The sequence below is a fragment of the Tamandua tetradactyla genome, chromosome 20 (genome assembly GCF_023851605.1).
Source record: "Tamandua tetradactyla isolate mTamTet1 chromosome 20, mTamTet1.pri, whole genome shotgun sequence".
Taxonomy (NCBI): domain Eukaryota; kingdom Metazoa; phylum Chordata; class Mammalia; order Pilosa; family Myrmecophagidae; genus Tamandua; species Tamandua tetradactyla.
In genome coordinates, this window is record NC_135346.1 from 49,317,589 (window position 1) to 49,345,243 (window position 27,655).

At 42.3% G+C, this 27,655-nt stretch overlaps 1 protein-coding gene across 8 annotated transcripts in view; it reads left to right on the plus strand.

The window, feature by feature from the left end:
* Positions 1-27,655, plus strand: part of TENM2 (teneurin transmembrane protein 2) — a 652,889-nt gene that overhangs the window by 459,201 nt on the left and 166,033 nt on the right. For all 8 annotated transcript variants that reach the window (XM_077137592.1, XM_077137593.1, XM_077137599.1 and 5 more), the window contains one exon: positions 6,277-6,482. In XM_077137592.1, coding sequence (XP_076993707.1) covers positions 6,277-6,482 — 206 coding nt within the window. The remainder of the gene's footprint in view (positions 1-6,276; positions 6,483-27,655) is intronic.

Consider the following 27,655-nt stretch of genomic DNA (forward strand, 5'->3'; position numbering starts at 1 on the left):
TTAACATGTCTCCAAGGACTGCCATTTTTATGAGGTGCTGTGTTTTCCAAGGGCAAAGGACTGCCTTCAGAATGTCAAGATAAGCAGTAATTCCTCTTCATCTTTTTCCTTTACCTTGTAAGGATTCAGATGGAGATTTCTTCCCAAACACTTGCTTGATGAGGTCTGTGGCAAGCAGGACTTCTCATTCAGAAGGGCCAATGCACAGAGCAAGCTGGCCCAACCCCCAGCATTATTTGTCTGTATGCAGCTTGAGCTCCATCATTGCCAGCCTGTCTGTTTTAAGCCCCACCGTTCTCGGTTTATAACTCAGCTGTAAACATTTATTTGTGCCTGGAGCACATTTCTTTCCTACCCTTTGGAAAAAAAAAATCAGAATTTCCAGATGGTATGCAAGTTGGAAAAAATGGCAAAGACTGTTATTCTGTTTAGAAACATGTTTTTCTACACTTGCCCTTTCAGCAAAAACTTCATAATGATTTTTACTAGTTGGCTTAATGCATGGTACTGGAAGCCAGATTAGCAGGGAGGTTGGTAATTCTTCCTTTGGCTCTCGGCAACCTCTCAATGAACACAGCCCAGGGTTTCAAAATTATCACTTCCCTACGTGGGGCTTTTTCAAAATCAGTGAAGTTCCCAGAAGGGCAAGGGGTCATTATGTTTGAGCCAAGCATCACAATGCATGAAAAGATTGTGCATCTACGGCCAAATATACCAACTGCCTTTGTACTGGCGCAACAGTGCCCCTCATTTTGGAGGCCGTGGTGTTCTCCTATTGTTACATCTCCCATTGTCAAGTGCGCCACACTGGTGAAGTTCTAGCTTCTGAATGCCACCCATAATCCTGTGCTAAATTGCACCGTTGCTATTGTAAGCGACAGCAGCACGGCTTGACTTGCGCAGGTAGAAATCCTTCACCAAAATATCGGGTCTCTGATATCTGCATGGGCAGGCACAGAATGTGTTAGCATCGAGTCTGAATTGCGGTTTAACATCTTGGTTAGATACGTGGATTTTGGGGTTAGTCGCATGTGACTTTTAATCCCAGCTCCACCACTTACGAGCTATGTGACCTCAAGCAAATCACTTTACCCCTGTTAACCTCAGTCCCCTCCTCTGAAAAATGAGAAAAATCATAAAGGCATATGGAGATTACATGGCAAAAGTAACCACTTGACAAATGGTAGCTGCTATAACTAATGCTAATAAACTGAACTACATATCAATGTGAAAGCAAGTTTCACCTCAACTGTGAGATGTGTAAATATTTATTAACACCCTTAGTGGCAAAGCGTTGACCATTGTTTTCTAGGGCCCCAAACTGAGATCTCAGAAGATACAAAGGCCACATAGAGTCCTAAGAGCTAAAGGATTTTTATCAACATCATTTTGCTGTGTGATGTTGTGTCTGTCATCACGGGAGCAGTGGCTCTCAGGATGGAAATCTATTCCTGAAGATTTAGCCAGCCAGCAGCAGGCTGAAAGCTGCTAGATTTCTCATAATTTGGTCAGGCTATATTCTTGGGCAGTGAATTTAAGGTCCTTGGAAGAATCTTTTCACTTATCTCTTGGTTAAACAGAACCCTCAGATGGTTGTCCTGATTCCCAAATAAATGGAAACGAGGTGTAATGACTGAAGCAATATTCGAAATTCAACTTTATTTGCGATAGATAAAAATATGTGAGGCAGAAGAATCTGCAAGGCAGATTTATGCCGAGTTGCCTCCTGAGTTCGGTTAAGTTTAGGAAGTATTAATATGAGGTTTCATTTCCATGGTATGACTATGAGTCCATTTCCTTTATCACTTGTTTGGGGAATAGTTTTGCGGTTTCCATAAATGAATTATAGCAACATTTTCTGAAATGATTAGCTCCTAATGTGGCTATGGAAGGCTGTCGTTTTGCTTGACATCAGTCTTATTTAACTGGTTGAAATTTTAGGTATATGTTTCTGAAATAGGCAATATCTTCACATTTTCATGAGCAATCTTCCGTGGAGTTGCAGAGTTGGACTAGCCTATAAAATTGATCATTAGAGTGTTGCCTCTAAAAACCCAGAAATTTCATCTCTAAGCTGGAGCTGAGCTAGCCAGAACTATCTGCTTCTTAGGGCAAAATGATGATCACCTCTCTGTGCTCACTGTGCAGCTCATGGATGGAGCAGTTAGGAAATTTGGGCATGGAGATGTGGACTGGACACAACCCAGTCAGCTTGCCTGATGCCATGCTCAGTCATTGCCTAGAATCCAAGAGTGGTGGCCAGCCTTCCACAGAATGATTACAGAATGCTGCTCAATACCTCTCCTGGTGTTCCCAGCTCAGGCCTACCCAAAACCCTGGGATCCAGTACTGCAGGCTGCCTGGATAAGTGATGGTGGGAATGTGACATGCGCTCCAATTTTGATGTTGACCAAAGATTACCTAGCACTATAGCAGATGCTCAATAAATATTTGTGACAAAAAAAAAATGTCCCACCTGACATTGCTTGGGACATTAATTAATAACCATTGTTGAATAAAATCCACCTGCTCTTCACTCACGCAAGTTATACAGAGCTGCTCACATAAGCTTCAGCTGGAACACAAATCAAAACCTGCCGCTGGGAGTGAAGGATCTTATGACGTGGTCTTCTCTGAACACAGCACCTTATTCACTATCCCTCCCCTCTGCAGACTCACCGGCTGACCTCTCACTGTGTATTCATTTCAGCTTGGTCTGGAAAATGGCTGTTTTATTAAGGTCCAGCCCACCCCGTGACTCTCTTTAATTCATTGTACATGCATCAGGAAGCCTCTCTTTTACATAAATCCATCACAAATTTACCCTTTAAATTTAGAATAAATACTTATTGGCTGTTTTTAAGTGGCACAGCAACAGACAAGATCCTAAAAGGTAGAACAACAGGTACTACCATAAAGTTAAGTGTTATTGCTATTGAAAGTCAGAAAATCAAAGAATTGATTTGTTCTAGCATGGGGTTATAAGGAACAGAGCGCTTCCATGGGAAGGTGAGTGCCAATCAACGAAGAAGGTGAGGGGCCCTTCTGGCTTCTGGAAGCATCCATCAGAAATCAATGGTGCAACCAGACCCTGACTCCTAGTTTGGGGATTGTTGCCAGAGATGAGTCTATTCCAGAATAATTGAACTTATCTAATTATTAGTAATAATAATAATTAGAAACCTCCTCCTTCTCTCCTTGCAGACATATATACATACTTATATACTTATATCACAGATACATTTTTTAGAACACCCTATATTCTGAAAAGAAAGCTTGATGCTTTCCTTTATGGTGTTTTATTCTTTTATTTCATATGCTATAACTAGCTAGTGTCCATTTTGCCATTATTATGTGCCAAGCATTGTGCTAAGCCCTTCCTTGTGTGCTTCCACCTGATTCTCCCACCCTATGAAAGAGTTACTGTTGTTGTCCTCTTTACACAGAAAAGGAACAAAAGTCAAGAGAGGTTAGACAAGTTGCTAGAGGTTCCACAGCAAGGAAGATTCGTCAGGATTTGAACCCAGTTCTGTTTGCCTCTAAAACCTGTATTTCATCACCCAGCCTCAGTACTTCATCTCGGGGATGGACATACAAGGAGAGAATATGAAACCTTAGGGGGAGGCGTAACTATTACAATGCTATAAACTAGCCAGGAGTCGCTACTGTTAATCGCTAGTTTACTGAGGTCAGTGTCCTGTAGTTGGGGGTTAGTAAAAAAAAGGGGGGGATTCCACTCCTTAAAACAACTATGAGACTCCTTGTCTAAATTCCTCCAGAGAGACCACGCTGAGGACGCCAGCTCCCTTGCACGCCTCCAGAATCCACATTTGGCTTGACACTATCAAAATCCATTTAGGTTTTGACGGTAGATTCGGGGGTCTGTGGGTGCTGATTTTCAGCTTCTTTTTCATACCCTGCCTTAACCCAGCAACCTCTGAAAGTCCCATGGAAGGGAAAGAAAGCCTGACTTATTAACTTTAAAGATAAATAATTCCTTTAAAGTTCTTTTCTTATTTTTATTGCGTGTATTTAACTTGTTGCCACAATTTGATTGGTGAGGTTGCTTTTGGTCTCTACTAGAGGCCCCCAAACCATTCTTTCCCAGGGGTCCTTTCTATTACATCCCTTCCACAGACAGGTCTTTTTTTTTTTTTTTTTTTTTTTTTTTGGTCTATTCAAAAGCAACATTTTGAAGTAAAAGCTAGTTTCCAATTCATGTTAAACAGAGCTCCTGATCTACGTGCGCTAGCAAGTATTTCCCCTTGAACATGCCATTATTTCATCAAAACCCCCAAATAAACACTTTACTTTGGTTGTAGATCCTTACAGATGATAAAATAATGATAGCTTATTTTTTACTTCTGGCCTATTTTGTACCAGAAACTATTCTCAGAGCTCTGCATGGATGAACTCATTAAATCCTCATAACAACCCTATGAAATAAATAATAATAGCATTCCAACCTTACAGAACAGGAAACTGAAACAGAAAGTTCATTCAGTTAACAAGGTCAGAGCTGAGATTTGAACCAAGGTGGTCTCTCTCCAGAGTCTCTGCTCTTAAATTCTATGCTATTTTCCTCCCACTACAGGTGAGTAGTCCATGTTCATAGAAACTCTAGCCAACATTAAAAAAAAAAAAAAAAAAAAAAAGTTTAGAATATTTGAGGGGAGGGGAAAATCATCTAGTCTCCACCTGAAGGTCTGAACTACTCAGTCAGGACTTCTAGTTTATTTTCTTCTTAAGGATAATGCATTATGGAGGCTTCCAAACCTCCCTATTCCTGAGGTTTATTATTTTCTAAGTCAAAGGGTTTTCTTAAGGTACAAACCAGTGTTTCTCTTGCTTTATTTTAAGCTTCTGTTGCTTTCTTCTTTGATCCATGAGCAAAATGAAGCATCACTTCACATGTTGAAGAAAAAACTTCATACCCTCCACTCTGCCTGTAGTTTTCTTTTACAATTGAGTGATGTAAGACCTTATGAGATTGAAAAATGTCACCCCTCTATTTTATAGATGGGGAAAGTGAGAGCAAGAGAGCTATGAGGCTTGCCTTCATTCAGTAGCTACTTAGTAGCAGAACCGATCTCCTTTTGTAGCTACCTCCAGCAATTTTATACTTTCTCCTGATCATACAAACTCTTTACAACTTATGGTGGCCCAATATAAACTTTTTCCGGAAGAGTACCTCCATTGCAAACTGCAAGATAGTGTTTCATCCTTTGCCCATCAGGCTGAAGCAGTTTTCAAATCTACAGGTGCACCAAAGTAGTCAGTCACCTCAGAAGTGAAAAGCTATCCTTACCCACCCCCCCACCCCCAAAAAAATGACCTGCAGTTGGTTTAGAGGTTCTCAAGACAGGAGAATGAAAAAGATAGGATTTCATATTTCTTACCAAGTTCAGATCCATTTGAAAGTTTCTGAATTTATAAAACTAGATTCCAAGTAAGTTTCATGTAAAGCTACTAGTATCTCCCAAATTTTCTTTAATTCTGTTCTTGCAAAGAAAGCCACTCTTGAAAGTATAGGAAGCACTGACTGGCTCACTGTTATTTAGAAATGCTCTTTCAAAATAAGCATTTCAAAAAGTCCAATTATTACAGTTCTGAAGGATGCTGAATATGGACAACTCATATTTTCAATATGAGAAATTTTAAGTATAGTAGTCATAGATGCATTAATTTCCCTGAGAGGTGTGGATTACCTCCACGGTTCTTGGGTCCCTCCCCCTAATTCAGGGAATAGGTCACCTCCATTATTAGGTCAGCCTGAGATCAAGCTCCAGTTTTCTATTGAGTTGTTTTACTCTGAACGGATTTTTATTCAGTGTTGTTTTATTTTTTTTTAATTTATGAAAATGTCAGAGTATATTGGACTTGTTTGTGGATGGAAAGAATAATTAAAACCTGAAAGAATTAAATTTGGTGCCAAATTAATATCACCCTTCCCTCCCCTGCTGATAATTTTTACATCCCAGTCACATTTGGGGTGGTTGGAAGCTTTACATGGATTTATCAGACTCTCAGCTCTTATTATATTTGATCAGTAAAGAGCAATAACAGAATTTTTAAAAAGCATCGTGCCAAGATTTCAGATGCCCTGGGATATGAGTTTATAGCTTTGTTATTTAAAATCTAAATGTTTTAAGCTGTGACTTGAAGAGAAACTTGTCATGCATTTAATCTTAAATTAAAAAAAAAAAAATCCTGGCATATAATTGAACAGACGTGTATACAGATGGCACTGACTTGATGTCTCTTTCTGTCTCCCAGTGCCCTGGTCACTGAAAAACAGCAGCATAGACAGTGGCGAAGCCGAAGTCGGGCGGCGGGTGACCCAAGAAGTCCCTCCAGGGGTGTTTTGGAGATCACAGATTCACATCAGTCAGCCCCAGTTCCTCAAGTTCAACATCTCCCTCGGGAAAGATGCTCTCTTTGGTGTTTACATTAGAAGAGGACTTCCACCCTCTCATGCCCAGGTATGGCCATGCTTGGTATAACTGCGAGTTTTTTAAAAAGTTAACATCCCCACCTTGAGATACTGCTTCCCGTGCACTCGGAAGGCCAGCATCAAAAGGACAGCGGGAGTCAGCGTTGGTAGGTGTGGGGAGAAATTGTGGCCCTCTTCCATCGCTGGTGGGGATGCACAGTGGTGCTGCTGCTGTGGAAAACTCTTTGACAGTCCCATGAAGAGATCAGCATAGACTTAGCGTATGACCTAGTGTTTCTGCTTCTAGGCATGTATGCAAAGGAATTGAAAACACATGTGCTCACAGAACTTGCACACAAACATTCATGGTAGCGTTATTCAGAATAGCCAAAAAGTGGGAACAACTCAAATAGCCATCAAGTGAGAAGTAGATAAACACAAATGTGATATATTGGAATACAGAGGAATATTATTCAGCCATTAAAAGGAGTGAAGTATTATTACATGCTGCCACCAGGATGAACCATGGAAACATTATCCTAAGTGAAAAAAAAGAAGGGCAGGTGTAAAAAGAAACACATATTTATGTCTATAAAATGCCCAGAATAGGCAAATCTGTAGAGACAGAAAGTAGAGTATTAGTTGCTAGAGGATGGGAGGGGACAATTGGAATTAACTGCTAATAGATAAAACATTTCTTTGGGGGGTGATGTAAATGCTCTGGAATTAGATACTTGTGATGGTTACACAACGTAGTAAATACACTTAAAAAATAATAATAATAACCCTCACCTGATAGTCAGCTTTGCTAGGGGTGGAGTTTCTGTTCTGGTGATCGGTAATTGGGTTAATTTGTTGAACTATCACCAGGAGACATTTCACTATATATAACAAAACTGAAATAACTTATACTAAAATTCAATGGCTTCTCTGCTCTCTTCCCTGCACTAGGCTTCTCGGAAAGTCTTTGGCATTAAGCTTATTGACAATGTTAGGAATGAAGGGATTGGATTATATTAGGGGTTTCATTATTTTTCCTCCCATCCCTTCTTTAATTTGTCCAGATGAAGGTTTTATTATATATTCTACTCGGGGGAGTGAATCAATACCTACCTACTTGGCTCGGGGGGGGGGGGGGGGTTTCAGAAAAAGAATTGTATATTCTGAGAAGAACCAAGTGGGGGCTTTTCCACCTCATTTGCCCTCACATCGAGCAAGTACATAAAGAAGTTCATGAGGAAATAGACGAGTGGAGAAAAAACACTCTTAACTGCCCATTATGTCCATATGACTCTAAAATGTGTTAGAAAGGTAGTCAACTAGAAAATTCTATTGAAAGGACTTAATGCTTTAGAAACATTGGCAAATGCAAGGTAGTCAGACCACCAATTTTTTGTCCTTAGCTCCTGGCAGACACATTGCTGATCAGTGACAGCATTTTTTCCTCACTGGGTCCAGTGCATGAACACCTCCAACATGACTTTCAAGGCAATCAGCCAGTGTTGACTCTCAAGATGAAACTTCTTTGCAATGCCGTCTTCACAGCCTGGAATGATAGAAGAGCTAAAAGGACTATTTCTTTTTTGAGTAGAGTGGGCTGTCTAGGTTTTTATTAGCAAACACAGCCCATGCTGTAGGGACCAATACATAAAGTAGTAATCAATGGCTCCTCCAGCCATCCATCCAGAAAACTATTTATTGGGCTGGGCAGTGATTATCTAGAGATGAGTTAACACAACCCCTGACCAAGCAGAACTCTTGATGTAGAAATCACATCTGCTCCTCAAAGAGATTCTCATCAAGAGAAAGAGAAATTCAGCTAAAAGGAGCCCCGGGAGGCATTTCTGTAGCTTCTGGGCAGGCGGCAGGGTGCTGCTCTGGGAAGTTATGCAAATTGTTAGGTGGTCTCCTTGACCTTCAGGCTCCACTGATTCTACCAGAGCATAATGGAGGATTTCCAGGGGTGAAATCTGCTTATTGCCATTATTCAGTTAAATCTGAACATGCCTCTGGGCACAGCTGAGATAACTTTCTTCCCAGCCAGTTGGATGCAAAGAGCTTTTCTGGGGAAAAGACTTCTTCCCCACATGTTTTGAAGCCCTGTTATCCTCCTTGCCTTGTATGCTCTCAGCCGCTAGAATCATGGAAAAGTCAATGATCCTGGCAAGTCAAGGAGGTAACTTTCCCTTTGTAACTGTGCTAGTGGACAGCAGGCAGACACGTACTCTGCCCAGTTCTCCCTGCTGTTCTGACATTCAGGGCTCAAATCCTCAATAACAATGTCTTTTCTCCTTTTGTGAGTATGCTGCACTGTCCATCTCCTGCCAAGCCTATGATTGTTCTAGTGATTGTCCTCTCAAAATGTCTCCACTCCAGGGACAACCCCATCACACATTTGAAGGGGAGGGAAAACGAATGGGCAGGGGCTGATGTGTGCTTGGGTTTCAGTCCAGCTGTCAGTTTGGGAGTTCAGTGTGTGCTGGGGGTGTCAAGGAAGCGAGGCACAGTACAAATGCTTAGAAATGCACAAAACGGGTGTAATATAAGGACACTTCTTTAAAAAAGAAAAAAAAGAAAAAGACTCCCTCCACATTCTCACATTCACTCACTGTCATTACATGCATACACGTCCATTTGACGAGCTACATTTCCTCCAGGAGATGGTGCTTAGTTCCGTGCAAGGATAGGTGACTAACTCACGGTGCAAGCCATTATAGAATTTCTCATTTCTATTGGCATATCCTATCAAGGAACATAAGTTCTGTGGGGATTGGCGGTGTAGCCAAGGTGACTCCTTTGAGCTGGAGAGAGAGAGAGAGCGAGAAAGAGATGGGAGGGGAAGAATAGGAAATGCTATTGGCTGCGTTGCATGAAATGGTTATGCTAAAATTTTATTGAGTATCATGCTGTGACCAAGAGCCTACAAGGTGTAGTAGCCTTGTCCAAGAATATTAATACAGATGAGAATCCTTTTTTTACTTGCTTAAATTTCCCAAGAATCACAGCCTGTCCCAGTTGACTTTTTGAAACTGGATTTTTACAGAGATGTGGAGGCAATGTGGCATTGTGGGGAAAGTCATGGAATTGGAGAGAGAACCCTGGAATGTAGGCTCTGCAATGTCTAAACCACGTGAACTTGAGCGGCTTCCTTAACCACTCTTAGCCTCACCCTCCTTGCCTACCTATGTCACTTACTTCATAATATTGCTGTAATTAAACAACAACAAAAAAAGTGGGATGGAAAACAGTTTGTAAACTACAGCACAAAGTAGAAATATTATATACAAGTGTTTCATTGTACTTAAAAATCCTGGTGGGTGGCCCTAACAAATACTCTATACCAATAAGCAATTATGTAAATATAGATTTTTGAAAATAAAATCAATTATCTAGGGTTTTTTTTCCCTTAAACACATTCTTAAACGCAAAAGGAAAAAAAGGAGACGCATCCATAATTTGAAGCAGGTCTCTATTACTAGATGTTTACATTTTGGTTTTGCTATAACAAACCGTATCAGCCATCGTTAAACGCAACCTCAGTATCTTAGTGGCTTAAAATAACAAAGGTTTGTTTCTTGTTCACACCACATCAGTGGTTTTCAACCAGGAGCAATTTTGCCCACCGCATCCCCATTCCTATGCTGGGGACATCTGGCAATTCTAGAGATAAGTTTTGGTTGGCAGAGCTGGGAGGGAGGGTGCTTCTGGCTCTAGTGTGCAGAGGCCAGGGATGCTGCTTAACACGCACAGGGCAGGGAGCCCGAGAAAGAATCACCCAGCCCCAGATGTCAGCAGTGGTGAGGCTGGGAAACTATGCTTCACATCGTCATCTTAAGCTAACGAGGACTTTGCTCAATGTCAAAACCGACTAAAAACACACTCCTAAGGCGCCTCCACTGTCAGGTATATCCGCTGTCCCTGCAGCAAGGGCCAGGGAAGATGGAGAATTGTGCCCCATTTCCTAACAATTTCTGCTTGAAAATGGCACATATCCTTTAAGTCCTTCTTTTATTGACCAAAGCGAGTTACATCCGAACTTCAGTGGAACAGGAAGTACATTCCTATGATGTCCCTGGAAAGAGAAGCCCCGGAAATATCAAACAACAGCCTGAATCAAATAACTCACACAGAAAATGTGATGCGTGTCCTTGTGGCCAGTCTTTCGTGTGCGTCCTTAGTCCTATTCATGCAAATAAACCCTTAAGGATGTTATGTGCATTGCCTAGCTGTCCTTTGAAAGCTTGCATCAGTTATACTCCCTATACTCCTACATTTTATTTACTTGAACCCTTGCATAAACGGGGTATCATCATGTTTTCTCTTTGTCGGTTTGAAAGGCAGATACTATATTTTCTTTTAAATGAAGCATTTTTGACACCTGTGTTGCATTTTTTAAGATGGAGCCCAGAAAGAAAGAAAACAGTAGTGAATCTAAGCCCTTCTTAACTCACCAACTCTTAAATTCTTTTGGGGATGGTGTGTGCACAGAAGCCTAGTGCCTCTTGCCAAATATTTGAAATCCTACACACTGTGTCAGATTTGTTCAGCTCCAGTTGTCGAAAAGGAAACAGATCAGACTAAAAAGTATAATCTGACCTGGCTCCAGTGCTAGGCATCAAAGGAAACCTCAGAGGCCTTTGCCGCAAGTCAGGATCCTGGGTGGTTAAGGCAGTGAGCAAGTTTGCTTGACAGTTCATCACTGATTGCTACTGATATGTCAAGCCTAGGAAAATCCTGTGCGAGGACAAGTCAATAATCGGCAAATTAGGTACATGATTAACCTGAGACAACAAGATGCTGTTACCGCTTGGGAGCCCTGCCGGGACTTCACCTTCTCTACAATCCTGTTTAGCAAATATTAAAAATGCTTATTTCATCACTTAGATTGATGGAGCCACAAGCCCCGTGACTTCCAGAGGCAGCTTGGAAGTGCAGGGTGGCTTCCAGCTTCGGAGAGTTGATTGGAGGCAGTTCTTGGGCATTCGGTGGTGGGTAAGACAGGCGCAGGCGCTGTCAACCCCTAATGCTCTCCGCTGAGATGTGCCTGTGGGGCGGGCAGCAAAACTGTCCAGGCATCAAGCACATTAAACAATAGAAGGGAAATGAGAGACCACAAATTGCCCCATGATCACACCAAACAAATGCAAATATGGCAAATCAGGCATGTGTGGACCAAGATACAATGAGCTGAGCAAACACTCCTATTTGTCCTCATCAGCAGAATTCCCCTAATGACATTTTTTAAAGCAAATTTATAGATGGCGATTAGCGGTGTTAGCTTTTGCCAGCTCGGGTTTATCCCTTTCTAATTCAAAGCCTTATTTGAAAATGAACTCTCTTTCCTCATCCCCAGCTCTCGTGACTGAATAAGTACACCTGAACATGCCTTCACTTAGAGGGGGGACTAGTGGGAGACGATCAGAATTCCTGGGCGTGGGGCTGCTCTTGTTTCATGAGCACCCTACTTCTCCTGTGACCTTGGCTCCCAGAGCCCATCAACTGGTCACCAACCTTCTCCCCTGGCCTCACCCTTCCCTTGAAGCTTTGCAGTCCCTTGGCGTTTTGCAAGCGTAAATGTGGAGGGAATGCAACTGTTTGGCTGTTGGCTTGCACAGCCCTTCACGTAGTAATTTGCAAAAGCACCAAATTTTTTAGTTCTTTTTGGAGGAAAACATATTTTTAAAGAACTTTCCTTTCCAAGAGTGCTTGAGATACAGAGAAAGAGTTTGTGAAACCAAGAGCCTCTTGGTTTTTACTGCATTGGACCAAAAGTGCCTTTGGAAAGGGCCTTCTTGGGAGACCCTTTATGATTGTCTGGTGGCCTCCTAACTGAAACTGCCATGTGAATCCGTGGGTACCCTCCAGGGCGGCCACCAAGCAGAGCTGAGGAGAAGTCTCGGGGGATGCTTGAGTTTCACAGGAGACCTGACGTTGAAGAGGGCTGCATGGGGAGGACTTTGCAAATGTTTTTCAAGAAGGGTGATGCCTGAGTTCATGGAACTCAGGAAAAAAGACAGGAACAGGAGAAACAGAGATGAGTAAGAGGGGACAGCCACAAAGCCACTTAATTTTGAGTAGAGTGTCAGAGGTTCTGCTCTGCTGGAATTTACAAATGTTCTGATAGGATTCTTATCCTCAAGTAACATCTCATGTGGAAGCCCAATATATAAAAGAGCTAAGTGGCAGTTTTATTACCATAAATACAGCTTATACTTCAAATCCACATTTATAATGATAACACAAATCTCTGTATATGTATATTTGTGTATAGTAAATATTTATGTGTGTCTATAGAATGGGGGGTTAGAAGACGGGGGTGTTAAACTCATGAGGGGAATTGCCTCTAGGAGTAGGGAAGGAGAATGGGACTAGGGATTAGGTCTACGAAGTACTTGGCTTTATCTATAATAAAACATTAAAGGTAAAACTGCCTCCCCACCAGCTCCATCACACGCTCCCCACCAGCTCCATCACACGCGCTCACATGCAGATGAAACGAATATGGCAAAATGTTAACATGTATTCATTTCAATGGTTGAAATACGGATGTTTGTGACAATAGTCTTTATACTTTTCTCTTTTTTGTAATCTCTCCTTCTCCCTCCTCCGCACCTCCCTGTAAAGTAAATCTATGAGAAGGTTGAGTCTATTTTGAGTTAAAAAAAAAAAAAGAAAAGTACTGGGAGGATGTAGATGATGGCTGTAATCTTATATCTCTCTCAAGATTCAATTTGCTTCCATTTATTTATATACTTTGCACAGATTTGAGAAAAATCATAATGGATGTATAGACATATATGTAGTTGCAAATAGCAACAGTAGTTTCTTTAATCCTTCCCCTCTCCTTCTCTGAATACTCTTCAATTAAATTGATCTGCAAGCTTAAAAGAGGAGCCACAGGAAATAATTGTTTCAAGTCTGAACCGTTAAAAATATCTAACTACTCACCTCCCCTTGCCTAGGTTTCAAAGTACAGAAGTTATACCCAAAACTTAAACTTTGAAACCCTTTTTTAAAAAGTGTATCACCACGGCAGGACATGTGATGAGTTCGTTTGGTATTGTACTGCTGGTTTTACATCCTGGCACAAAAATGTGCCCAACAGATGTACCTCCGCTCTGTCTGGTATTAGGTTGAGCATGAGCCACCAGTGCAGCTGCTTGTATAACTTTATGTGAGCAGACACACATCGGCCCGGATTCAGGGAAGGCTCTTGGCAGCTCTGGAAGCTTCCTAATAAATGACAGAGTTACAGAAGTTCAAATCTACCTTCAAAATGTCAGAAGAGCTTCGTTCCAAGATCTTCACAAAAATTAATGGCCCCTAAAATGTTCATTTAAACCCCTCTCGATTAAGGATGTTCTGTAGGAAACCAAAAGTTGTTTCAAGATAAAAATATTCATTAATCATCTGATCTCTTATAAAAATATTCCTGGGGAGGAGAGCGGAACGGAGAGTTAGTTATTGCTTGACGGATACAACGTGATGAAAAATTTCAGAAATAGGAAGTGGTGGCTGGTTGTACAACTATGTGAATGCAACTAATGCCACTGAATGGTACACTTAAAAATGGTTCAAATGATGAATTTTACATTATATTTAATTTATCACAAAAGAAAAGAAAATAATTAAAATGAAAAGAAACTGCTCTCTACTCAGAGAACCCCACCTTACTCATGACAAGAATAGCCAGTACCACTTGAGAACTTACAATGCATCAAGGACTAACTCTTCCAACATGAAATATTTTAATTTAGCCTCCTAACAATCCTATGACATAGATCCCATTGCTAGCTTCCCCATTTCACACTGAAATGACTGAGAGAGCTTGAGGCCACAAGGCTGGCATATAACTACTTTTACACTGAGAAAAACACAAATAAAAGTCATCTTTAACAAATCATTGAAAGTTGTTTTGTTTTGTTTGAGGGTATGTGGGGCTTGCATTATGGAGACTTTGATAAAACATGAAAACAGTAGCTTATATATTTTTTTCTATGTGCCAGGCACAGTTCTAGGTAATTTATGAAGATTATGTAATTTACAACTCACAACATTGTGCTGATTGCTTAATATTATCTTCATTTTGCAGATGAAGTAACTGAAGCACAGAGAGTTTGAGTGACCTGCCCAAGGTCACACAGCTTGGAAATGCTAGAGTGTAGAATTTAAGGCCAGGTAGTTTAGCTTGATCCACACTCCTTTCACCCACACTCCTCGGTCCTCACTTCTTTCATCTGTGTCTGGAATGGTGCTTTAAGGGTTTCATAAAATGTTTATTTCAACCTTATTTTAAAAATATATACATATATATTTAAAAGTGCAATCAACCAGCCAAACACTCCCCACCCCCACCCTCTTCATTCCTCCTGTTGGTCGTTCACTGCCAGGAGCACCCCTGAATAAAATGCAAATCCAGTCCTTTATGGGGTGAAATTATAGTATGCCCCAAACAGGTTTTTCATTAAAGCAATCAAAGTGGTGCTGGAGACCCGCTTTACTATGCTGGAGCATCTAGGTGAAGTAGCACGGTTCAACTCTGCTGCAGAGAAGCTTAACAAGGAAGGTGGCAAGACAGACACTTCAAAGAAGATGATTATAATAACGCAGACATAGGCCCAGGAAACTTGACAAAGACATCCAGTGTTATTATTTTTTTTTTTTTACAAAAATGCCCATTTTGATTGTGTTGCACAAGTCAAGCTAAAATGATGTTGTATTGTTTTCACATATTTCATTGAACCTAAGATACACATAATGCTTGTCTTTTGACATCTCTAAAAACAGGATGTATTTTGCAATCGATGAAGCTTCAATTCAGTGAAATATTTGGCGTCATATTTTTGTGCGTATGCAGGGAATAAAATGAAAAGTCCATTCTAGCAATAAGAGCATAGTTGCAAATATAACTTGACCTTTGCTAAATAGGAGATAAAATAAACTTCACAATTAGAGTTTCGTTTTTCAAGATAACGTCCTAACCAAGCATTTTCCCCTTTTGTTAAGTGTGCTCTTTTTAAATGGCCTTTTACTTATACCAAATCTCCTCAAATAACTAAACCACTGCATAAATCATCAGGGGTAGGGTTGATTGCACTTTTAAATATATATGTATATATTTTTAAAATAAGGTTGAAATAAACATTTTATGAAACCCTTAAAGCACCATTCCAGACACAGATGAAAGAAGTGAGGACCGAGGAGTGTGGGTGAAAGGAGTGTGGATCAAGCTAAACTACCTGGCCTTAAATTCTACACTCTAGCATTTCCAAGCTGTGTGACCTTGGGCAGGTCACTCAAACTCTCTGTGCTTCAGTTACTTCATCTGCAAAATGAAGATAATATTAAGCAATCAGCACAATGTTGTGAGTTGTAAATTACATAATCTTCATAAATTACCTAGAACTGTGCCTGGCACATAGAAAAAAATATATAAGCTACTGTTTTCATGTTTTATCAAAGTCTCCATAATGCAAGCCCCACATACCCTCAAAAAAAACAAAACAACTTTCAATGGTTTGTTAAAGATGACTTTTATTTGTGTTTTTCTCAGTGTAAAAGTAGTATTTGTTTATGATAAGAAAAACAGAAAAAGTATTAACATTTTAAAATATATTTTCCAGTTTCTGTTCATGTATAGTAATTATTTTTACAAAGAGAGGATCATACTATACATACTGTTACCCTGATTCTTTCGTTTTCTAATAAATAGGGAACATATTTACTCATCTGAAATCTTTCCATAAACTCATTTTAAATGCCTGAAAAATATTTCATCGTATAGAATGATTTTTTTTTTGTTAGATCAAATCCCCTTTTCAACATTATAAATCATTCTACAGTAAATATCCTTACAGGTACACGTACATGTATTTCTTTAATAATTTCCTTACAATGAATTCTTAAGAGTGGAATTGCTCAAAGGATTTACGAGACGTCAAACTTTATAAGAATAATAACCAGGAGAGTAGCCGACATTTATTGAGCGCTTATGGTGAACTGGGCTCAATTTATAGTGACCCAAGAGATAGGAATTACCTAGAGGCAGGTTAAGAGAAATGAGATTCCAAGGGTTGAGATGAGTTGTCTAGGGTCATCCAGCTACCTAGGAAAGTTTCAGGTCCTGCTCTGAGGCACGCTCGCCCATGCCTAGAATTCTGCTCCCCTTCACTGCTTGGACAGTCATTTCGTGACTGGACACAGTCCCAGTTTGTTCCCTCTCCTCAGTGATATATTTGATTTATTTTCACAACCAGCCCACCTGAGACCCTCCTGTTGATCCTGGGAGGATGAGGAGCGAGATGTGACATTTTTGATAAGCTGCTAGCTAAAGAGAGCTAGATGAGAATGTGCAGCAAATAAGAAATCACATTGGCAAGGCACAAAGAGGTCAGGCATCCACACTTCTGGCTGCGTGGTAGAGACTATGTGCATCTTGGAATGGCTTTGTGATGTTTGTATGTTGCACTGACCTCGACCTCATCTTTGTATGGCTCACTTGGTCTTCGGAGCGCTACCTTCCACCCTGCTCCTGCATTGAGTCAGAGGCAGCCTGATGATGAGGGCATGACCTTATGGGCAGATGAAATACAAAATCAATCCATTCATGTGCTATACAAATACTCATTGAATGTGTCTGTACTTGGATGCACAGATGAAAGGCATTGCCCTACCTTTAAGGAGATGGGGCCTGACAAATTCAGCCGCAATGGCAGCAGCTTGTAGAGACGGCTGTGAGATGCAGTATGGGGTGGAGAATCAGCCTGGTCTGGGTTTGAATCTTACGTCTACTGTGGAGTAGCTAAGGGTCCCTGGATGAGTCTCTCTAGATTCAGTTGCATCGTCCATAAAATAGGGACTAGACCTCATCAGGTTGTTGTGAGAATAAATGAGACAAGGCCTCACAAATACTAAGTATCCTACGGAGATAAATCAGTCAGGATAGCAGCTCTGCAACCCTTACAGCTCAGTCACAGGTAGCCTAGCAACAAGCAGACCCTACGGAGAGAACTGTCAAGGCCTCTGGCTGAAACCAATGCTGATTTGCAATGTGAGTTTTAGCTGGTCAACATGAAGCTTGCATACAGATAGCAAAGCTCAAGGTGTTCCGACTCAGCCAAGTGATTCCTGTCTCCTCCCAGTCCTGTTATGTACATGTGAGTTGGCAAGGGGTTGGAGTACCTCTTCTGGGACACCACCCATAATGTATCCAGCCATGCTCAGCCCAAGCCCAGCCCTCCGTGGGATGAGAGAGGAGTGAGTTGTATTCATCCTGCTAGCATAATACTATTGCCTGGGTCTTGGAGCCAATGCTTTGTATCACTTTGGCATATGTTCCTGTTCCTTGCATAATCCACTGAACAAATGTTGGCTATTACTAATACTAAAGAGTTGGGTATGGGTGCTTTAGAAGCATAAAAGTAGGCCACTCATCCTAACCTGTGAAGGATTTGGGAGCAACTTCCTAAAGAAGAATCTTGGACTGGGTGGGAGTTAGGCAAAAAGAAAGGAAAGAGAGGGAATGATCTTTCCAAGCAAATGGCAGCACTGAAAACCCTTGTTATGTGAGCTCTAGCACAACCTCATATAACTATTACCTTCATCTTAGAAACTGAACTTTTCTTTATCCATCACTCACCAAGGAAGACCTCGTTTTCCTTTTAGAACCGGCTCTTGCAGACAAGCAGTGACTGAGAGAGGTAGCCCTCCCAAAGGCTTCAGTGGCCATGACCCTCTGTCAAGTTGTTGCAGATATAAAGCTATGGGTTGCCCTGGCTGATAACTGGGCATGCATGCTTTTAAGAACTTTGGAGAAATCCTTGTGGAAAACAGAAGATCAGTCAGTACTTAGGGTTTTCAACCATTTCTCTCTGCTCTCGGATTATAGAAATTTTGTGTGAGGTTAACATTCCCCCTGGGAAACTCTGCCTTCAGGTAGCTACATTATTCTCCCAGAATCGGGCCATAATGTTGTATTCAGTCAACTTTTCTGATCACCTAGTATGTGCCACATGTGAAAGGCCTGCAGCAGTGAATAGGGGAAGCCTGGCCTTGCCCTTGGGTGGCTGGTGGTCACTGGCATTGATGTCCCTCCAAAAAGTCCCAGGAAAGCCCATCTTCCAGAAAATACTTTGTCCCTCTTCCCCCAGACTAGGAAAGTCAGTTTGCCTACAGTTCACCTGTTTCTGTCGAGATTTCCACCCAAAAACATCTCTGAGAAGGAGGCACATCAGTAGCAGCAGTGACAATTCCACCTTCAGTAGTGATAATTTATCCTTTTCTATTTGTTTTTCATCCTTCTTACTTACCCCTCACACCAGTATACCAGCGACATTCGAAAACCTACTGCTTTGAAACTTGAAAAACACAATTTTAGGCTTGTCAAAAAAAGGTGGGGGGTGGGAGGTGGGAGGAAACTTGGCCAGATCTCATAATCTGCTTATCTTCCACCAGCAAACCATCCTAGCCACTGCCGACCCAAGAGAGCCCTCTTGGCGAGACACCAGGCATAAAGCGCTTGTCACTACACAGAAGGCTCTGGTCTCATCGTCTGTATTCGTAGATCAAAGCATTCAGTCTCTGAAAACCCAAAATGCTAAAGGGAAAATCTGAAGTCGTTCTAGAATGCCAGTTCTGTGAGGGCAGAGCCTGTGTCCTGTCCCCTGCTGCCTCTCTGGTGCTCAGGATAGCGCTGGCCCATGACTCACTGACCATCTGTTGGAAGCTCACTTGCTGTGGCCTTCCGGCCCCCTCTCAGTCGGGTTGACCAGCATCCCCTGCCCCACTCCCTTACTCCAATGAACTGGCCCTCTTGCTCTCCCTCAGCCATGCCAAGCTTATTCCATCTCTGCACTTCTGCTCTGGCCTTTCCCTCTTTCTAGAATGTTCCTCCCCCAGTTAACCGCATGCCTCTTTCCTTCCTCAGACCTCTGCCCAAATGTCAAGCCCTTAGAGAGTTTTTTCCTGATAACCGAATCTAAAACAAAATATACGTTTGCACGTCATCTCTTTATTTTTCCTCAGTCAATTTTATTTACCTATAGTTTACAAACAATCCAATGCACACATTTTAAGGGTACAATTTGATTCCCCAAAGTTGAAAAATGTATATATCTGACTCAATACCCCCACAATTATGACATAAAGTATTTCCAACCCCCCAAAGCTTCACTGTGCCCAGTGCCCATCACCCTACCACCTGGAAACCACTGATCTGCATTCTGTCTCTCTAGATTATGTTTGTCCTTCCTAGAGTTTCATATATATGGACTCGTGCTCTTTTGTATCTGGTGTTCTCACTTAGCATAACGTTGGTGACATTTCGGCCATATTGTCACATGTAGCAGTGGCTCATTCCTTTTCTTACTGAGTAGATTTCCAACAGCATGGATATGCTATCATCTATCCATTCATCTGTGGCTGGCCCTTTGGGTTGTTCAGGGTTTGCTTTAGCATCTATTTATAGCCCTCATCACTCTCTGACATTATATTCATCATAGTACTGTCAATCCCAGGAGGGCAGAGCCCTTTCCATATGCTCCAGTGCTGTATCCCCAAGGCCAGAGCATGCTGGGGACATAGATGGAACTCAGTATGTGTCGAATGAATGAACAAATCTCATTATGTTCATGCTTCCCTTGTAGCGTGAGACCTGAGCAAGATGCACGCTCGAGAGCCATGCTTCACAGCTTTCTTTCCTGGGTACCCCGACCCAGAGGACTTTAGGCCCTCCAGGTGTAACCTGGTGATAGCTGGGACACCCCCCACTTAACCCATCAAAGCCTAGGCTAAGCATGCCCTACCTCCTTGTGAATAGCCCCTTCTGATTTCTCTGAGTTCCTGTAGCTTCCTCCTTATGTGTCTCTTGGTCATCACTTTCTTGCCCTGTGATGTCCAGGGTACTGTGCTCAGTCTCTTTGCTGGTGTCCACAAGGAATTTGGTCACCTTGATTATCTTCACTAGGTCTCTAAGACTTTTTCTTTTTTTCAGATGTTTAGGTGCAGGGAGGAAGTCACAGAGACAGGTGTGTTGTGGATGGCATGGTCACCTGATATCTTTCTGCTCCTCCCCTCCTTTCTTTACCTCCCTCTAGCTCCCCTCCCTGTTGTCACTATCCCAACAAAATTCTTCCTTTGTCTCTCCTAGGAGTGTTCTGCTAATGTCCAAGTGACTTGATTTCTTAGTTTCTTAGTCTGACAGGGTTCTGTTTTCTCAAATAATGTTAATAAAATTGCTTCACTTCATTACACATGGGCAGGGTGCCCTCTGACCAACAAGCAGCCCAGTCTTTGACTCACCACTCCAGCATTACAAGAGAATGGCGAGGCACTGGGCCAAAGAAATGGGATCTACCAAAAGAAACCAAGGAGTCTGACACAAGTCTGATGCTGTTAATAATCCTTCTACTTCTGTTTGAAACTCCACAAGCTGCTGCAGGAGCTCTTAATGTCCTCAAAAAGCTATCTTGCCCTTGACTCATAGCATAACTTCTCCTTCCCAAGAACAGGGAAAATGAAAGATGTTCTTTTTTCCCATTTAAGAGAGTTTGTTCTAATCCCTACACCGGGTCCCGTTAGGCATATGGAGTGACTTGTAAGGCAGTGGGTTAAGGGTTTGTTATCTGAATCTGGCTGCTTCAGTTTTGAATCCCTGCTCCAAAGTGTACTAGTACTTGAGCAAGTTATATAACTGTGCCTCAGTTTCCTCAACTGTAAAATGGAGGTAATGATTGTATTATATGAGGTTACTCTGAGCATTGAATAAGTCAGTACACGTGAATCACTTATAACAGTATATCTGAGCATTTAGCACTCATTGTGACATACCTGGGGAAATTGTATATATTTACTGAAATTTCCTAAAGTCATTTCCAAAGAAGTTCTATCCTTTAAGTAGTTGTATCACCAAAACTCCACCTTACTGCCCTAGGTTTCACTGTAGGCATTATTTCCTTTGGACCTAGATCTTTTCATTCCTTCCATCAAGAGCTTACTGAGGACCCGCTATGTGACAGGCACTGCTCTAGGCTCTGGGGATATTATGATGGATAAAATGGACAAGTCCTCAACTCTTAAGGAGTTTATATGTCAGAAGAGGGAGATGGACTATAAATCAGTGAATATATATCAGGCATTTGTTCAAGGAGTAGTGAGTTCTTGCCAAGGGTGGAAAGAGGGAGATAAGATGGAGGTGGCTTCTGGATGGGTGGTCAGGGAACGCCTTTCTGAGAGTGTGGCATTTAGGCAGAGGCAGGATTAATGAGTGGGCAACTGTGGGAAGATCCAAAGGAAGAGCAGTCCAGGCAGGGGGGAGAGCTGATGCAAAGGCCCCGTCTTAGTTTCCTAGGGCTGCTGTGGCGAAGTCCCGCAAACTTGGATAGCTTAAAACAATAGAAATTTATTGCTTCATAAATTTGGAGGCCAGAAGTCCAAAATTAAGGTTTCAGAGGACCCCTTTCCATCTGAAGTCTCTAGGAGAGCTTCCTATCTTGCCTCTTATGGCTTCCAGTGTTTGCTGGTGCTCCTTGGGTCCTGGTTTGTAGGTGCATTATCCCTGCCTCCATCGTCACATGGCCTTCCTTCTGTGAGTCTGCGTCTCTTCTTTTGAGGAGACCAGTCATATTGGCTTAAGGGCCCACCCTACTCCAGTATGACCTCATCTTAACCAACTTCTTCTACAATGACCCTATTTCTAGGAAAGATCACCTTCTGAGGGACTAGGGGTTAGGACTGCAACGTATATTTGGGGGGAACAGTTCAACCCCATAACAGGCTCTGAAGCTGAGTTGGACTTGTCATGTTGCAGGAATGGAGAGGCTTGCCACATGGCTAAAGCATAGAGAGAAGAATATGGAGAGGTGGGCAGGGGCTGCTCATAGGCCAGGTATGGCAAGCTTTCAGCAAAGCCTTCCAGACCCTCCCTGGCACCCTCTTGTATTCTACTCTAATGAGATGACCCTGTCCTCAAGCAGCCACCCTGCTTTAGCCCAAATCTGACCCTCAGCCCTCTGAGCTCTGCTTCTTCTCTTCTGTTCAGTGGCATCTTAGAGGACTTAGAAATTTTCCAGGTCGTCTGCCTAGGGATGCTGGCAGCTACACCCAGGTTCTCAGAAAACCTAAAGCAACTTTCCATAGTTGCTGAGGCATGTCAATCAAAGTTCAAGACCTTGCTTAGCCATTAACCATGCCCGATGGTGTTGGGCACCTCACCTACCCTCTCTAGCAAACTTTGCTCTCTCCTGTGAAGTGGGGATAAGAATAGAGCTTCTGGGAGGCTGGTATGAGATACCAGATCAACACTTGCCCCTGTGCCTGGTGCAAAGTAAATGCCCTCCCAGAAAAATAGATTATAATTTTTTGATGATCGTGTAAAGAACTCTACTCGTGTAGATTTCTTCTCCCATGCTCCTTATTTTAATGGTTCTTCTCTATCTTCAGTCTGCTTGCTTCTGACCTGGGGAGCTTAGCATAACAAGTTGTCACAACCTGGAAATACAGGTGTGGTTTTCTATCCAGAAGTCAAGGAGCTCATTCATTCTCATGGCTTGTAGGCATGTGGCCCGAGCAATACCTGGCATCATGTTAAGTGACTCAGACACGGAAAGTGGCACTGAGTGAGGGGGTACTGAGAAGACAGGCACAGGGAGCCTGTGACCAGCCATGCGCTGTCATCCTCCAACCTTCCCTTAGCATGCATTCCCTTTGAAAGAGAAAGAAGAAATGGTGCTGAGCTTTAATGAGGAATCAGCTGGGCACACTTTGCCCTGGGCCTGGCTGGAGGCAGAGAGAGATGAGCAGGCCCCCGTGAGTGGCTCCCAGCAGCTAAGTCATTTCCATCACCACTGGATATGACCAGGGGCCTGGGGTAATGTGGCTTTAAGCAGCCCTTGCTCACACTCACTGCTTCCCTGCAATCCCACCAACTGCTGAGCATGCCTTGCCAGCTGAGGTAGAAACTACATCAGACACCGGCAGCTGGGGAGACTGCCAGTGCAGACTCGGGGAGGGGAGGGTAGGCCCTCAGTGGAAAATGTCAGCTTTTATTGCTTTTCCCATCCACTTCGACCCTCAGCAACCAGACATTACAAATAGCAATAAAGTTATTTCTTCCCCCTTTTCCAGGGTTCTGGACCCAGTAATAATATCTTCCTGAAGGGCAATGAGTCTGTCTTTAACCTTGCTCTCTTTGGCAGGTGTGTATCTGCATGGCTTCCAGAATCATCTCTGGGCTGTACACCTCCTGCTTGTGAATGCTTTCCCTTCTGGGAAAGTGACAAGCCCTGCTCCTCTGTCCAAGCCCCTCTGCTCTCTCTTCCAGCATCTCTGGGAACCCGCTAAGTTATCTTAATTACCATTCCTCCTCGGTGTCTGCCAAGTAGGAAGGAGATTTATAATTGGATCAGTCAAATATTTGCTGTGGTTTATTTCTTTGCCTCTCAAGTTCTCGTAAAAGTTGCATTTTCATGCCACTTTTGGGCATGACTGATGACTCAAAGGGACAGCCCTCACATTGCATGCTAACGTGGGCTGTTTTTCAAAGGCCTGGAAAAAAGAGAGAACTTAGGGAGAGGGGAGGTGTTCATTTTGGCTTTTGTGCTATCACCCTTTGGGTGGCTGCAAGAGACTCAAGAGAGACGTGCTGCCTTGGGATGCAGGCTTCCTCCCACAGCCAGCTTGGGCACAGATAAATCCTCCTATCAAGATTTGCTCACGAGCTTCCTATCCTCTTCTAGGCCTTTTGCACACTTATTAGATAGGTGTGTTATGGAGCAACTGTCTTATTCAACTAAGCACAGCCCAGTCCCCCAGCATCCCTCAGTCTTGGGTTGATCATCATGGACATCCTGAAATGGACAATACAGATGTCCCTTATGCTAAGCTTGAGGTAGCAATCCCCATTCCTGGTGCATAAAAAAGCAGCTCTGGCCAGGGCCTGGGCTTTTGGAAAATGGCCTCTTTCTAGTGTCAGCCAGTCTGCCAAGCAAGCTGGCCAGACTGCAGTCTAGGAATCCTAGAGAGCAGAGGCTCTCTTGAACCAGATGGCCTCCACACAGACCAGCTTCTTACTGAGCTCTCGCTCTCCCCGCCCCAGACTGCAGTCTCCGCATTTGGCTGGGTTGCTAGGTTCCAACCCCTTCCCCAAATTAGAGCCACAGCAGATGATGCCACAGTACAGTGCTGGGCATGTGTCACTTATGAGGAAGGTAACCACAGAATCCAAACTGGGACACTTTTGAGAATGAAAAGGAGGGACAAGAGGTGTAAATTGGGACTCTTGGGGCAAACTGAGATGAATAGATGTTCAACATGTAACAAAAGTTGAAACTTGACCCACAGAAAACCCTGCCATTCTTTCCTCCTGCCCCATAAAAAATGGAAAATACACTGGAACTTGCTGTGATCCCATGGGGCAAACTGGATGGGAAAAGAGGTACAAGGTCAAGAAATTTGTGAAGGTTGAAGAGAGTTAGAGTAAGCTCAGTTATGCTAGAGTAAGCTAGGTTATGCTGAGGTAACTAATAAGCCTCAAGATGTCAATGGCTTCATTTAATAAGCTTTCATTGCTTGCTCATGCACAGTTTTAGGCTCTCCTCCTCATTCTAGGATCCAGGCCACCCTCAACTGGTGGCTCCACAATCTTAGGCTTTCAAGGTGCTCTGGCACCTTGATCCACCAGTGAGAATGGAGAGAGAGCATGTGGGAGATTGCACAGTGCACTCCGTGGCAGGGTCTAGAAGAGAAATGCAGCCCATCCAATGCTTACATTCCATTGGCCAGAACACAGTCATATGAACTAGCTGTAAGGTAGTTCAGAACACCTAGCTGTAAGGGGGGCTGGGAAAGAGAGAGAACCCGATGTAGATGATAGCTAACAATGTAGACCACATGGGACAGTAGGCCAAAGGAGGAAGAGAAGGAAAAGAGAACAAAGGAAGTTGGAAGGAAGGAAGCCCATCTATGTCATCCCATTTTGAATGGAAAAAGCAATGTCATAGAGGTCTTTTTTTTTTAACCCTTTAAATCATATAATATAACATATATACAAAGCAAAGAAAAAAAAAAGCAGTAATTTTCAAAGCACTCTTCAACAAGTAGTTGCAGGACAGATCCCAGAGTTTGTCAGGGGCTACCCTACCATCAGCTCAGATTTTTCCTTCTCACTGAGCCTAGAAGGAATAAACATTTTTTATCATCACAATCTACTTTTTTTATTTTTTGTGAAAAATAACATATATAGAAAATAGCAATAAATTTCAAAGCATAGCACAACAATTAGCTGTAGCACAGGTTTCAGAGTTTGATATCAGTTACAATTTTAGGTTTTTACTTCTAGCTGCTCTAAGATACTGGAGACTAAACGAAATGATTGAGCAATCATACTCACTTGTTAAACCATACTTTCTCCGCATAACTCCACATCACCTTTGATCTTTCTGTCCCACTTTTTAGGGATAATTGGGCTATGACCATTCAAACTTTTTTCATGTTGGAAGGGACTGTCAGTAATATGGGGTAGGGAGATGGAACTAGATGATGTTCTGGAGAGGCTGGGCCCTCTAGGTTTCAGGACTTATCTGGACCAGGGACCCATCTGGAGGCTGTAGGTTTCTGGAAAGTTACCCTAGTGCATGGAAACTTTGTAGAACCTTATATATTGCCCTGTATATATTTGGTTGGAGTTTGGCAAGTTATGAGAGGTAGCAATGTCTGATTGAAGCTTGTGTAAGAGTGACCTCCAGAGACTCTCTACTCTACACAGAAACCTTTTTAAGCAAATCTCAGACTTCAGTATTAAATGTGAATGTGCAAACACCTTGGGCCACAGTGACCAATCATGGAATGTTTTGCACTGGTGGTGGGTGATTCCAGGCTTCCAGGCTGATACTCTACCCGTTTCTCTCCCATATGAGAAAGCACATTGCAAGGCAAGGAAGTAAAAGTGATTATCATTAGAGACATATCCTTGAATACATTCCACTTCAGTTTCTTTAAAATGGAGTCCATTGACAAATTCAGTATTGTATTCATTTAATATTTTACAAACAAATATTTGTGGATCAGCTTCACCTCCAGGTGAGGGGAAACATCAATAGATTATAATAGCTGACATTTTTAATACGATCTACCATATACTAGATACTTATCGTTTTAAGCACTTTATGTATACCACCACATTCAATCCTCACAGCAAACTTATGATATAGGTACTATTGTTTATCCTCATTTAAAAGATAAGGAGTTTGAAGCACAGGGAATTTAAACAAGTTTGCCCAAGTGTTGCAGCAAGTAAATGGTAAAGCTGGGATTCGAACCTGAATTGTCTAACTCTGAAGTCCACCCTCTTAACCACTTGACCATGCAGAGAGTGTCCCTGCTTTTCTGGAGTTTACATTCTTCATGAAACAGCAATAACAAACATGTAAACAAAGAAATTATAGTATCTCGGGAGTCATGAGTGCTGGGGAAAAAATAAAGCTCAATAAAGAGACACAGGATTGAGCAGATACCATATCATATCATGCCCACATGTCCCAACACCCTATTTGAGAGCCCCCTGGCTAGCAGATTCTTCCTTAAATGAAAACTGTTCTTCATGTGTCTATGAAGAGACTCTGAGGAGCCAGCTAAAATAGACGTCTTCTCCCTCCTCTGAAAAATGTCTTTTCCCAGAGTAACTTGATGGGTGGACATCAGGCACTGCCAATAGTCCTAAGCCATTTATGTCCCTTGGTCATTCGGCCAGTTCAGCAGAGATGATTGATGCCCAAATTAGTAATGAGCAATAGCTGCACACAAGTAATTACTTTCACCTAACTTTTTTCTCAAGGGGGTGATATCTTGGACCTCAAATGAAGTATATTCGTCTCACTTCTGCACCAAGGAAGTTGTACTCATTCCTCTGGCTGACAGCAATTTGTAGACTTTGGTTCTGTGTAGTTGGACATTTATGAGGTTGCTAAGGAACAAATGCTTTCGTTACAAAGGTCTTCAAAAGCAGCATTGGTTTGTCCTATCATTTCAAGTCATTTATTTTAGCCCATAAAGACAGCTGTGATCAGTGGGATATATGGTGGAGGGAAGCTAAGCACAAACACTCCTTTTCCAAGATTTGCAGAACATTTCACCTTCCTAACCAATGGCATTGCCCGCCCTCCAGAGGTAAGAGCTAAAACCAAGGGCCTCTCTTCTATGATCATTATGATGTGTAAGTAAGTGAATCAT